This window comes from Mobula hypostoma, chromosome 28 (assembly GCF_963921235.1).
Source record: "Mobula hypostoma chromosome 28, sMobHyp1.1, whole genome shotgun sequence".
Lineage (NCBI taxonomy): Eukaryota > Metazoa > Chordata > Chondrichthyes > Myliobatiformes > Myliobatidae > Mobula > Mobula hypostoma.
The window spans coordinates 26,280,551-26,294,607 of record NC_086124.1 but is presented as its reverse complement, the minus strand read 5'-3'; the positions used below and the strand labels follow the sequence as shown (position 1 = coordinate 26,294,607).

The window sequence follows — 14,057 nt, the reverse complement described above, 5'->3', positions numbered from 1 at the left end:
CAACTCCCTGAGGTTTATTCGGCTCTGACTGGCTTTATGGCTGTGAAGTTACCTAATGTTTGCACAATTTGTTTTGTTTTTCTGCACTTCGTGTTTGACGGTCTACTTTTTTAAATGGGTTCCATTGGGTTTCTTTGTTTTGTGGCTGCCTGTAAGGAAATGAACTTCAAGGTTATATATAGTACACACACTTTGTCCTTTGAACTTTGAAGCGCAGGTCGCTGGTACTGTAGTAACGTTACAGTCACTGCTGTGCTGTCATGCCACCCCATCACTGAGCTCAGTCTCCACCGCTGCAGAGAAACTGACTCAAGATAGTCAAACCTCATGCCCTCTAATCCAGGCTGGTGAGCATCTTCTGCGCCCTCTCCAAAGCTGCCACATGCTTCCCGTAATGAGGCAACCAGAAATGCACACAATACCAAGAGCAGTCTAACCAACACATTATACAACTAAACCATGGCTTCCTAACAGTAGCACAGGCTGCAAACACGAGGAATTCTGCAGATGCTGGAAATTCAAGCAACACACATCAAAGTTGCTGGTGAACGCAGCAGGCCAGGCAGCATCTCTAGGAAGAGGTACAGTCGACGTTTCAGGCCGAGACCATATGGCTTCCTAACAGTAGCACAGGCTGGCACGGTTAACAGGACTCTTTACAGCAGCCAGTTGTAAGATCAGAGTTCGATTCTTGCTGCTGCCTCTAAGGAGCTTGTACATTCCCATGACCGTGTGGATTTCCTCTGGGTGCTCCAACTTCCTCCCACATGCAGGTTAGGGTTAGTGAGTTGTGGGCGTGCTTTGTTGGCACTTTTGTTAATTTGATTTGATGCAACATTCCATTTCATTGTGTTTCAATGTATGTGTGACAAATAAAACTAATTTTTAATCTCCTTACTCAACACCCTGACCTATGAAGGCTCTTTCCTAGTCCGTCTGCTGCCATAGCCATTTTCAGGGAGCTGTGTACTTGGCACCCAAGGTCCTTCTGTCTATCAGTACCTTAAAGAGTCCTTCTATTTGACCTCTCAAAGTACAGCCTTTGCTGTATCCCTTGACAACTCTATTCATATTTCACGACTCTGCCAATCTTTCTATTGTCCACAGACTTACTAACCCACCCTCGTACGTTTTCGATATCACAAATATCAGAGAGACCAGCACCAATCCCTGCGGAATGATGCTGGTCACAGACCTTGTGTGTCCGCCCCTAAATTTCCCTGTGTCTGTCTGCTAAACCAGCCAGCTCTCACACCAAGGAGCAGGGGAGCACTGCGTTCTGCAGGTGCCCCACCAGAAAGCCTGTCGTTCTTCCTTTGCTATGGGGTGTCTAAATCGCAGGGTAACAAGACATCATCAGGATGTAGAGCTGGGCTGAGAAGTGGCAGATGGAGTTCGACCCAGAAAAGTGTGAAGTGATTCACCGTGGAAGGTCGAATTTGAAGACACGATACAGGGTTAATGGCAGGATTCTTAACAGTGTGGAGGAACAGAGGGATCTTGGGACCCATGTCCATAGATTGCTTGTGCCAAGTTGCCGCGCATGTTAACAAAGTGGTTAAGAAGGTGTACGGTGTGCTGGCCTTCAGTAGTCAGGGGGATTGAGCTCAAGAGCCATGAGGTAATGTTGCTGCTCTGTAAAACTCTAGTTAGACCACACTTGGTTTGTTGAATTCAGTTCTGGTTGTCTTGTTATTGGAAGGATGTGGAAGCTTTAGAGAGAATGCAGAGAAGATTTACCAGGTACTGCCCGGATTAGAAAGCATATCTTATGAATCAGAAACTTGCATGTGACGTGAAATTTATTAACTTAACAGCAGCAGTTCAATGCAATACATAATCTAGCAGTGAGGGGAAAAATAATAATAAGTAAACAAGTAAAACAATTAAGTATATTGAATAGATTAAAAGAATGTACAAAAACAGAAATACTGTGTATTAAAAAAAGTGAAGTAGTGTCCAAAGCTTCAATGTCCTTTTAGAAATCGGATGGCAGAGGGGAAGAAGCTGTTCCTGAATTGCTGAGTGTGTGCCTTCAGGCTTCAGTATCTCCTACCTGATGGTAACAGTGAGAAAAGGGCATGCCCTGGGTGCTGGAGGTCCTTAATAATGGACACTGCCTTTCTGAGACACTGCTCTTTGAAGATGTCCTGGGTACTTTGTAGTCTAGTGCCCAAAATGGAGCTGACTAGATTTACAACCTTATGCAGCTTCTTTCAGTCCTGTGCAGTAGCCCCTCCATACCAGACAGTGATGCAGCCTGTAAGAATGCTTTCCACAGTACAACTTTAGAAGTTTTTGAGTGTATTTGTTGACATGCCAAATCTCTTCAAACTCCTAACAAAGTATAGCCACTGTCTTGTCTTCTTTATAACATATCAATATGTTGGGACCAGGTTAGATCCTCAGAGATCTTGACATCCAGGAACTTGAAGCTGCTGACTCTCTCCACTTCTGATCCCTCTATGAGGATTGGTATGTGCCCCTTCGTCTCACCCTTCCTGAAGTCCACTATCAGCTCTTTCGTCTTACAGACGTTGAGTGCCAAGTTTTTGTTGCACTCGTTGGCATATCTCACTCCTGTACTCCCTCTCGTCACCACCTGAGATTCTACTAACAATGGTTGTATCGTCTGCAAATTTATATATGGTATTTGAGCTATGCCTAGCCACATAGTCGTGTGTATACAGAGAGTGGAGCAGTGGGCTAAGCACACACCCCTGAGGTGCGCCAGTGTTGATCATCAGCGAGGAGGATATGTTATCAGCAATCTGCACAGACTGTGGTCTTCCAGTTAGGAAATCGAGGATCCAATCGCAGAGGGAGGTACAGAGGCCCAGGTTCTGCAACTTCTCAGTCAGGATTGTGGGAATGATGGTATTAAATGCTGAGCTATTGTTGATGAACAGCACCCTGACGTAGGTATTTGTGTTGTCAAGGTGGTCTAAAGCCGTGTGGAGAGCCATGAGATTGCATCTGCCATTGACCTACTGTGGCGATGGGCAAATTGCAATGGGTCCAGGTTCTTGCTGAGGCAGTTCAGTCTAGTCATAACCAACCTCTCAAAGCATTTCATCACTGTCGATGTGAGTGCTACTGGGTGATAGTCATTAAGGCAGCTCACATTATTCTTCTTAGGCACTGGTATGATTGTTGCCTTTTGAATCATGATAGGTTGAGCAAGCTAGGGCTTTTCTCTTTGGACCAAAGGAGGATGAGAGGTGACTTGATAGAGGTGTACAAGATGATAAGAGGCACTGATCAAGTGGGCAGCCAGAGACCTTTTCACCAGGGTGAAAATGGCCAATACTTGAAGACGTCCATTTAAGGAGATTGGAGGAAAGTATACGAGGGGGTGTCAGGTGTTTTTTTTTTCACACAGGTTGGTGGGTGTGTGGAATGTGCTGCCAGGGGTGGTGGTAGAGGCAGATACCTTAGGGGCATACAAGAGGCTCTTAGAAAGGCACATGGATGATAGAAAAATGGGGGGCTTTATGGGAGGGAAGGGTTAGGTTTATCCTAGAATAGGTCAGGGTAACACCGTGGGCCGAAGGGCCATGCTCTAAGAATCAGAGAGCGGTAGGGGCGTGGGGGCCCTGTCTGACAGTGGGTTGGGTAGTGGGAAGGGCTCTGCATGCTTTCCTCACAGGCTCCTGCTCTGAGATGCTCCCCTCCTGTCCACAGGCCTGGTGCCATCCAGCTCTCTCTCCTCGCCGCAGCCGGCGGCAGTGCCCAGTCCAGCCAAACTACAGGCGGCAGCGGCCCTGACCGAGGTGGCTAACGGCATCGAGGGCACTGGAGCGGTAAGCTGTCTGCGGACCATCCCTGTGGGGGAGGGCCAGCTGCTGTTTCTGAGACACCCGCAAGAGGTTTGGGGGTTGGAAGCACAGAAATCCTGTGGGAGGGGTATGACAATGTGCCCAGGGTCCCATGAGGGTAGGACGGTAGCATTACCCAAGATCCCCCTCCCCCAGTTGGGGGATTATCATTTCCCGGGAACCCCGTGGGAGGGGGCAGCCTGGCATTGCCCAGGAATCCACAGAAGATGGGTGGTGTTTCTCGGGGCCTTCGAGGGTGGGGGGAGTATCGTTTCCCAGAATCCCTGTGGGGGATGGGTAGCATTGCCCAAGACCTCTGAGGGAGTGGGGTTTGGGCAGGGGGAGGGGAAATCAGTATCCAACCCAGAACCCTAGTGGGAGGGGTGAATATTACCCATCCCGGAATCCCTGTCTGAAGATTGTTGTCTTTAGGACAATGGAAAGAGGGGGGGTTGTGGGAATGGAATCTGTTTCTGGGATACCAGGAGTGTTGGGTATATATGATCCAGGATGCAGGGGTGTATTCCCCTAACACTACAGTAACTCAGGGAACCCTCCTTCCCGAGGGTGCAGTGGGAAAACCGGTGCTGATTGATCTCGCTGGGAATGTCGGAAGCTGTGGTTCCCGTTTTCTCACCACTCCCTGGGAATGGCCATGGGGAGTGGGTGCTGGCTCAAGAGTAAGCCTGTGGAGGAGGCTGCCTGACATACTCGTTTAATCCTGTTGCATCTTTCCCCATTTTACAGAAAGCAGATGCGGCCCCCATCGCCCCGAAGCCCCCAGTGAAGAAGGACCAGAACCAGTGGATGGACGTGGGGGTGATCAAGGGGACGAGTATGGTGGTCACGCACTACCACTTCCCGTCTGACAGCACCTCTCCCAGAGACGTGAGTGTCGCTGGGCTGGGAGGGGCATGAGTTGAGTGGAGAGGGGAAGAGGGGTGGGACAGGGTATGGAGGGGAGGGGTGAAGGACTGGGTGTGGGGGGAAGAGGGGGTGAGGACTGGGTGTGGGGGGGAGAGGTGGAAGAGGAGTGGGTGTGGGGGAAGAGGGAAAGTGCAGAGAAAATTTATAAGGGTGTTGCGAGGACCTAAGTTATTTGGAAAGGTTGAATAGGTTAAGACTTATTCCCTGGAGTGTAGCAGAATGAGGGGAGATTTGATAGAGGTATACAAAATGATGGAGGGGTACAGATAGTCTGCAGTGCCTTACCCACTGAGGTTGGGTAAAGCTAGAACGAGAGGCCGTAGGTTAAAGTCAAAAGATGAGGGGGCAACTTCTTCACGCAGAAGATGCTGAGAGTGTGGAAGGAGTCACTGGCAGAAGTGATAGATGAGGGTTCGATTTGAACACTGAAGAGAAGTTTGGTTGAGTACATGTATGGGTGGGGTATGGAGAGCTTTAGTTGATGGGACTAGGCAGAATAACAGTTTGGTATGGGTTAGATGGGTCGAAGGGCCTGTTTCTATCTTGTCGTGCTCTTGAGTCTATGTACCTGAGATACGAGCGGTGATTGATAAGTTTGTGGCCTAAGGTAGAGGGAGATGAGTTATACAGCTCTCGTTACATGCACGTGCAGTTCAACTCTGAGTGATTATGCAGAAAGTTTGAAGTTAACTCATCAGGGGTGATTGATAAGTTCGTGGCCTGCGGCAGAAAGAGATGAATTATTAACTTCAAACTTTCTGCATAATCACTCAGAGTTGAACTGCATGTGCATGTAATGAGAGCTGTACAACTCGTCTCCTTCTTCCCTAGGCCATGAACTTATTAATCACCCCTGCTGTGGGCACTTTCTGGACGTCCAAGATCCGTATGCTCCACGACTGCTGGACTAAGTGTGTAAATAGGAGGGGACTATGTTGAAAAATAAATGTGCTAGGTTCTCTAAAATTGACTCCTTCTACCTTAGGCCACCATCTTATTGCATGCCATCCAGAAAGGTGGTTCCATACATAAGTACATCAAGACAGTACAAAATGCAGAAAAATGGGGAAGTGCAGGTAGTCAAATGCTCCAGTGCCACTTTCTGCTGAGCCGACTTGCTGGTATCTTTTCCTTGCCCTATCCCGTCCCTTCCCCTGCTTCTCTCCCTCCCGGTCTGCAGGATGACCCGTACGTGGTGCCGGACTACAGCCAGCTGAAGCGCCAGGAACTCCAACCGGGCACCGCCTACAAGTTCCGGGTGGCGGGCATCAACGCCTGTGGCCGGGGGCCGTTCAGTGAGATCTCCGCATTCAAGACCTGCCTGCCGGGGTTCCCTGGGGCGCCGTGTGCCATAAAGATCAGCAAGGTGAAGATGAAAAGGAAGAGTGTGGAGGAGTCGGGGGGGGTGGGGGGGGTTCTCGGAGCAAGTGTCATAAATTGGGTGAAAGCACAGAGTCTTTATCCCCAGGGTTGGAGAATCAAGAACCAGTGCCTGGAACAGAACAGGCCTTTCGGCCCACAATATTGTGCCAACTCTTGAACCTACTCCAAGATCAATCTAACCCCCCTTACATTGTCCTCCACTTCCATGTGCCTAAAATCACCCTAATGTATCTGCCTCTATCAGTAATACTGGGAGCGCATTCCACACTCTCACCACTCTCTGTGTTTAAAAAGGACCTCTCGTCCTCCTTCGCTCCAAAGAGTGAAAAGCCCTAGCCTACTCAACCTCTCCTCATAGGATATGCTCTGGAATCAAGACAGCATCCTGACTAATCTCCTCTGTACCCTTTGTAAAGCTTCCACATTTTTCCTGTAATGAGACTACCAGAACTGAGCATAGCACAAAGTGTGGTGTAACCAGGGCTTTGTACATTACCTTGTGGCTCTTGAACTCAATCCCCCAACTAATGACATGCCACACTGCAGGGCACAAGTTTGGGGTGAGGGGGAGAGATTTAATAGGCTCCTTAGTGGTTGCATGTGTGTCCCTCTGAGTCCCATTTCTCTGCCCCTCTCTCTCCCCCTGCACCCCCCCCCCCCGATTCTACACTCTCCTGTAACATCCTAGCAATGTGTGGGATCAGTGCAACAATACAAAGTGGCATTAGTGTAGATCAGGGGTTCCCAAACTGGGGTCCACAGACCCTTCAGTTAATGGTGGGGATGTATGGCTTATAATAGGTTAGGAACCCCTAGTGTCGATGGTTGAAGGGCCATTATGCCCATCCTATTTGCCATCTCTTTTCCTGCCATCCTTCACCTGGTTGGCCAAGACCTGCAACAGGGCATCCCAATCATGTATGCAATGGACAGCAGGCCTTTCAACCTCAACTGGTTCAAGGCCAAGAACAAAGTCAGCACCACCACTGTCATGGAGTTTCAGTATGCAAATGACAATGGCATCACAGCACACTCTGAAGAAGACCTCCGATGTATCCTGAATGCCTTTGCCAAGGTATATAGGACCCAGGGTCTTGTTTTGAATATTTAAAAAAAACAGATCCCATATCAGCCATTTATCCAGCCCTCCATGAAAATCAACAATATCACCCTTGAAAATGTAGACCACATGGCATTCTCTCCTCAGAAGCAGATCTCAACTCAGAAATCAGCCACTGCCCAAATAGTACTGGTGGAGCCAGTGCAAGATTAAGGGAAAAATATCTTCCAAGACCAAACAAAGCTTTTCATCTTTAGAGCAGTCATCCTTCCTACGTTACTGTATGGAGCTGAATCATGTGCTCTTTTGTGAACAAAGTCACCAGAGAAATTCTGAAGCTAGTGGATAGAAAAGTGTTTTATTCAACAAAATGAGACACTTTCAAAGGAAAAAGCCTTTTGGCCCAATATTACATGTCATTTTTATATGTTAAAGATCAAAGGCGACAGCTGGACAATTCTGTAGTTACAATGTATCTACAATGCTTCCTTTGAATTACGTGTAATTTTAACACCTTCTTTGCACCCACACTCCAGACACCCAAAATAAATGTTAATTAGCATTGTCTGGTTTGATATCAGGTCCAGTCCGCAACTCTAGGAAAACTGTTGTTCAGGGCTGCATTTTAAATTCCACATTCAAATCTGACACATAGCTGCTGTTGAACTTAATAGTTGTTATATACCCTAACTCCAGACTACGCCCTAACATCATGGACCACTTACAGTAGGCATCCAGAAAGCCTTGAAAATGTTGAGAATCATGTGGAATTAGACACACTAACACCAGAGTACTGGAGGAGGCCAACGTGAACAACATCTCCACCTCGATAAAGCAACTCCGACTCTAATGGATGTTCATGTCCTTCGGCTGCCTAAGTCACGTCTCCCCACACAGATCCTTTACGCCCAGCTGAAGGACAGTCAGCAAAGGAAATGCTTGAAAAACAGCATCAGTATCAGCCCAAAGAAATTCAACCTTGCATTCACCTGGAGGAAATCTGTTCAAGAGGGAGCTGTGCTACGTATGAGCAACATCCACTGTGCCCCGCACAGGGCAGCTGTGAAAGAAGACCCAACCACCAACCACTTGCCCACTCTACACCAGTTAGTCCTCTACAGGCAGCTGAGGACCCAACGATAGACAACCCATTAGACTCAAGTGATAACACTTGCTACTACCCTGCACAGTTTAAAGTTCAAATTTATTATCTAAGTACATACATCATATACAACCTTGAGATTCGCCTTTTTCAGGCGGAACAGAATAGAATCCACTAAAACACACACAAGAGAACCACATTTCCCTCCATGGCCCTGTATCTACATGAAGCAATCCATAAAACAGGAGGAGAATTGGGCTGTTTGGCCTATCAAGCCTGTTCCACCATTCCATCAAGGCTGATTTATTATCTCCCTCACTCTCCTGCCTTCTCCCCCTAACCTTTGATGTTCTCACTTATCAGCTTCCACTTAAAATATATCCATTGACTTGCCCTCCTTGGCTGTCTGTGGCGATGAATTCCACCGATTCACCACCCTCTGGCTAAAGAAATTCCTCCTCAGCTCTGTTCTGAGGCTGTGCCCTCTGGTCCTAGATTACCCCCCACAAAAGGAAACACTATGTAGGCCTTTCAATATTAAATAGGTTTCAATGAGGTCTCCCTCACACCCTCTTCATTCTTCTAAACTCAGCGAGTACAGGCCCAGAGCTATCAAATACTTCTCAAAGCATTCTCAAAGACGTAAAGGCAGAATTGGGCCAGTGAGTCTGCTCTGCCATTCCATCGTGGCTGATTTATTATTCCTTTCTCATTCCCGGGCTGTAGTGTTCTGTGTTCTATGAGACAGAGAGGGAAGGTGGTAATGTTTGAATGGGCGGGGTAGGAGAGGGTGTATCCTCGGAAGGGTCCCAGGATAGGATCCTGTGCTTGTGGGACTCTGTAACCCAATCTCCCCTTTCCTGTGCAGAGCCCGGATGGTGCGCACTTGACTTGGGAGCCTCCCTCCATGACGTCAGGCAAGATCATAGAGTACTCCGTTTACTTGGCCATCCAGAGCAGCCAGACCCTGGAGTTAAAGGCCAGCAGCCCTGCCCAGCTAGCCTTCATGAGGGTTTACTGTGGCCCCAACCCCTCGTGCCTGGTGCAGACCGCCAACCTCTCCAATGCCCACATCGACTACACCACAAAGCCGGCCATCATCTTCAGGATAGCAGCCAGGAACGAGAAAGGCTACGGACCCGCCACGCAAGTCAGGTGGCTCCAAGGTGACTATCCTCCCATGGACATCTCTCTCCATCTTGTTCCTCTGTCCTGAGCTTCCCCTCCTTCATCTTCGTATCTATCTATCTCTACCTCAGTCTCTTCCCCCCCCCACCTTTTTCCTTCTTTCCACCCCTTCGCTCTCTGCCACCACCCCCCCTCTCTCTCTCTCTCTCGTCTCCCTTCCCCATCACTCGAATCTGAAGTGTTCATTAAATCCTTTCTTCTTTCTACTCTTCCAGAAATCAACAAAGATGGAACAGCAGTGAAGCCATCAGTGAAACGGCCAGTCACCTCACCAGAAATGTAAGCAGCATCACCCTTCTGCCACTTCTCCTTTTGTCTCCCCTCCTCCTAGGACAGGTCAGATCTTTGGGTGGGCGGTCATTGAGGACTACTGCACGTTGGCCCTCCCAACATGGGTCCGTCTCACATCTCCCACCAACCCCCACCAGCTCTGTATTCGTGGCATGTGTAACAGGGTGCGGGACTGGTCACCTTTGGCCAAGATCTCTGCCTCCACATCTCACATCAGAGTCAAAAGATCGGGGTTTTGACAAAGGCTGGGGCCAGGTCGTGCTGTACCGAGGGAGCAGTGAGGTAGGGTTGCCGCACCACACCTGGGGCTTTGTCTCAAGTGCTCTCTCATGAAGAAAAGGCTGGTCTCTTTTATTAAGTAGCAGCAGAGATTGGGTCATGATTGGATTGGGTGCGTATGTGCACCACAGTAGCATAGCGAATTTAGTGTGATGCCATTCCAGCTCGGAGCGTCGGAGTTCAATTCTGGCACCCGCTGTATGAAGTTTGTACACTCTTCCCATGACCGTGTGGGTTTCCTCTGGGTGCTCTGATTTCCTTCCACTGCCCAAAGATGTTCTGGTTAGTAGGTTAATTGTCATTGTGAATTGCTGTGTGTTTAGGCTGGGGTTACATTGGGTGGGTGCTGAGCAGCGCGGCCCACTGGGCTGGAGGGGTCCATTCTGCACTGTCTCTCTAATTAAATAACTCTGTAAAGTGAAGGTGCTTTCAAAAATAATAAAATGGAAAGTTTCTAAATATTAAAAAAATTACTAGAAAGAGCATTAATCAGTAAAAAATCTAAATCAAATCAATATTTAGTATGACCACCCTTTCCCATTAAAACTCCATCAGTTTTCTTAGAAAACTGTTATGCAGTTTTATAAGAAAATTGGCCAGTAGGTTGTTTGAAGCATCTTGGAGAATTTTCCACAGTTGTTCTGTATACTTTGGCTGTCTTGCTTGCTTCTGTCTCTCCAGGTAATCCCAGACAGCCTTCCTTTTTATAGTCATGTTTTTTGATATTTAGAAACTTTTTATACATAGTAGTATTTACAGAATTATTTTTTTACATGTGCCTAAAACTTTTGCACAGTACTGGATATACGTGGTGGGTGTGTGTGTGTGGTAGTGGGTTCTCTTCATGGACAGTTCAAAAAGTTGATAGCGGAGGGGAAGAAGCTGTTCCTAAAATGTTGAATGTGTGCACTTGGGTTCACGTACCTCCTCCCGAATGGCATTAAGGTAAAGTGGTCCAGGGTGGTGGATGCCAGCTTCTTCAGGCACTGCCTTCTGAAGATGTTCTCAAAGGTGGGGAGGGTAGTGCCCATGATAGAGCTGGCTGAGTCTCCAATGCTATAGCTTTCGCCAACCCTGTGCAATGGCCCCTCCATACCAGACAGTGATGCACCCAGTTAGAACATTCTCCATGGTACAGCTGTAGAAATTTGCTCAAGTCTTTGGTAACGTACCATAAAGGCCATCGTGAAGACCGGTCTCTGGCAGAGTAGGCAAAGGGTCAGCCAGTAATTGTCATGTCTCGAGACTTCCGGGAAACCTTTGCTGAGGTGCCTGACAGGTCATTAAACCATATGATAGTGGATTTATTATACAGCTCAAAACGGTACACTTAATAAAGTGACCAATGAATGTCACGGTATTCTGTTGATGTAGCCCATTCAAGGTTCGAAGAGCTTTGTGTTCAAATGCTCTTCTACACACCACTGTTTTAATGTGTGGTTATTCAAGTTGCTGTCAGCTTGAACCAGTCTGGCCATTCTCCTCTGACATCTCTCTTTAACAAGGCATTTTCACCCACAGAACTCCCGCTCACTGGTTGTTTTTTTTTGTTTGTCGCACCATTCTCTGTAAACTCTAGAGATTGTTATGCATGAAAATCTCAGGAGACTGGCAATTTCTTAGATACTCAAACCATCCTGTCTAGCACCAACAATGATTCCACAGTCATAATCACTTAGATCATATTTCTTCCCCATTCTGATGTTTGGTCTGAACCTCTTGACCGTGTCTGCGTGCTTTAAAGCATTGCGTTGCTGCCACGTGATTGGCTGATTAGATATTAGTATTAATGAGCAGGTGTTCCTGATAAAGTGGCCACTGAGTGTATGGAGCCCTTGTGAGGCCACGTCTGGAACATTGTCTTCACTCCTGCCCTCTCTCCCTCCATTCATCGAGTATCTTCAAGCCAGGTGGATTTGAGAAATCTAAGTGAACTGAAGTAGATGGGTGGTTAGTGAAATTGAGGATGAGTCAATATCTGTGGAGAATAAGGAACAGATACTATGGGCCAAATCACTTTATAGGCCTTATAACTGCTTTATTGTGAGCAGTTTTGGACTCCTTATCTAAAGAAAGATGTGTGGGCATTGGAGAGGGTGCAGCAGAGGTGCATGAGAATCTTAATGAAACCTGTCAAATATTGAAAGGCTTAGAGTGGGCATGGAGAGGATGTTTCCTATAGTAGGGGTGCCTGGGACCAGAAAGCACAGCCTCAGAATAGAAGGATGTCCATTTAGAATGGAGATGAGGAGGCTGGTGAATCTGTGGGATTCATTGCTACAGACGGCTGTGGAGGCCAAGTCACTGGGTATATTTAAACCAAACGTTGACAGGTTCTTGATTAGTAAGAATCTCAAAGAAGGCACAAGAATCGGTGTGAGAGGGATAATGATTTATTAAATCATCCATGATGGGGTGGTGTAACAGACTTGATGGGCTGTATTGCCTAATTCTGCTCCAGTGTCTTATGGTTTTATGGCCTGCCCTCCATATTTCTGTCCTGGACAACATTTGACCCCAAGCTAACATCTGTCGGGGGGGGGGGGGGTGGGGAGAAACTGGTTGTTACAGACCTGCCTGAGTACAGGTTACTTGGACTGGTTTGTACTTTCCAAATCTTCCCACTAAAATGAAATTTAGCAGTAGGAAATACTCCAACTTCACACTCTCAAGGCAAGGGAACACAAGTTGGACACAGAGCGAAACTCCCTGCACACCGTCCCATCACACACTCCCAGGGTCAGACACAGAACAAAGCTCCCTCCACACTGTCCCATCACACTCCCGGGGTCAGACACAGAATGAAGCTCCCTCCATACTGTCCCATCACACACTCCCGGGGTCAGACACAGAGTGAATCTCCCTCCATACTGTCCCATCACACACTCCCGGGGTCAGACACAGAGTGAATCTCCCTCCATACTGTCCCATCACACACTCCCGGGGTTAGACACAGAACGAAGCTCCCTCCACACTGTCCCATCACACACTCCCGGGGTTAGACACAGAACGAAGCTTCCTCCATACTGTCCTATCAGACACAGAGTGAAGCTCCCACAACATGCCAGTCCACTGAGCTGATCCATGGCACTGCCAGCTGTTTTTGCCAAGCAACACAGGACAGTGACATCTCTCACTCTGAGTCCCTTGTTATTACTCGCTAACTATCTCTCCTCTTCTCTGCAGGAAATCCAGCAATGTCCCAAAGAAAACGAAGGTGGACGGCCAGTGATTTTTGTAATCTCCCTGACATTGCCCCACCCCCTGGACCCTCCCTCCTGCCTGCCCCCTCTCCCCACACACACACAAGACGACAATGGATGCGGTAATGGAGGGACCTGGACCCATCTCTGTTAACACCCGGCCATTGCGTGGACCCCACAACACCCCACCCCCCATACACGCACACCCCGGCTCCAAGCTGGAATTGCTCGGACCCGCGGCTCCTTATTTAATGCAGATTGTGACTGCACTCGACGAGTGGGACTTCAGGAGAGGACAAGACCCAACCGATGTCTCGATGTTTGCTGTTTTTAAAGGAGAGGAAGGAATCTGGATCCCCACCCAACCTACCAGTGAGGTGCTGTCGGAGGGGGGTGCAGACCGAGAGACAAGAGCCTCTGCTGCACAGATGGTTCCCAGGACGAAGATTTTGCTGCGCGTGTCCTCCTATGGCGGGGTGTGACGCAAGGATTTGCTCACAGGCAAGAGGACCCTCTGCAGGTCTTCCTGCTGTCCCCGCTCCCCCCCGCCTGCGGGTTGTTGGCCGGGCACATGCCTCATCGGGCAGCCTGACATGGGAATGAGGTGACTGGACTCCTGACGGAGCTCATCTGGAGAGAAACAGAGGGTGCTGAGACTGTACATAGAGCACTTCACTCTGTCCACTCGTTTATTGGTCTGTTTTTTGTCTCTGTCTCTCTCTCTTGCTCTTTCCATCCCTCTCTCTCTCACCCTCACTCTTTCCATTCCCCTCTCTGCGTCCCTGTCTCTCTCTGCAATTCTTCCC

General features: G+C 48.3%; 1 protein-coding gene across 3 annotated transcripts in view; it reads left to right on the top strand.

Annotated features, from left to right (window-relative positions):
* hcfc1b (host cell factor C1b) overlaps positions 1–14,057 on the top strand; it is a 99,507-nt gene extending 85,450 nt beyond the window's left edge. For all 3 annotated transcript variants that reach the window (XM_063034693.1, XM_063034692.1, XM_063034691.1), the window contains 6 exons: positions 3,685–3,803; positions 4,566–4,706; positions 5,926–6,111; positions 9,159–9,456; positions 9,694–9,757; positions 13,235–14,057. In XM_063034693.1, coding sequence (XP_062890763.1) covers positions 3,685–3,803; positions 4,566–4,706; positions 5,926–6,111; positions 9,159–9,456; positions 9,694–9,757; positions 13,235–13,280 — 854 coding nt within the window. In that variant the 3' untranslated portion in view covers positions 13,281–14,057. The remainder of the gene's footprint in view (positions 1–3,684; positions 3,804–4,565; positions 4,707–5,925; positions 6,112–9,158; positions 9,457–9,693; positions 9,758–13,234) is intronic.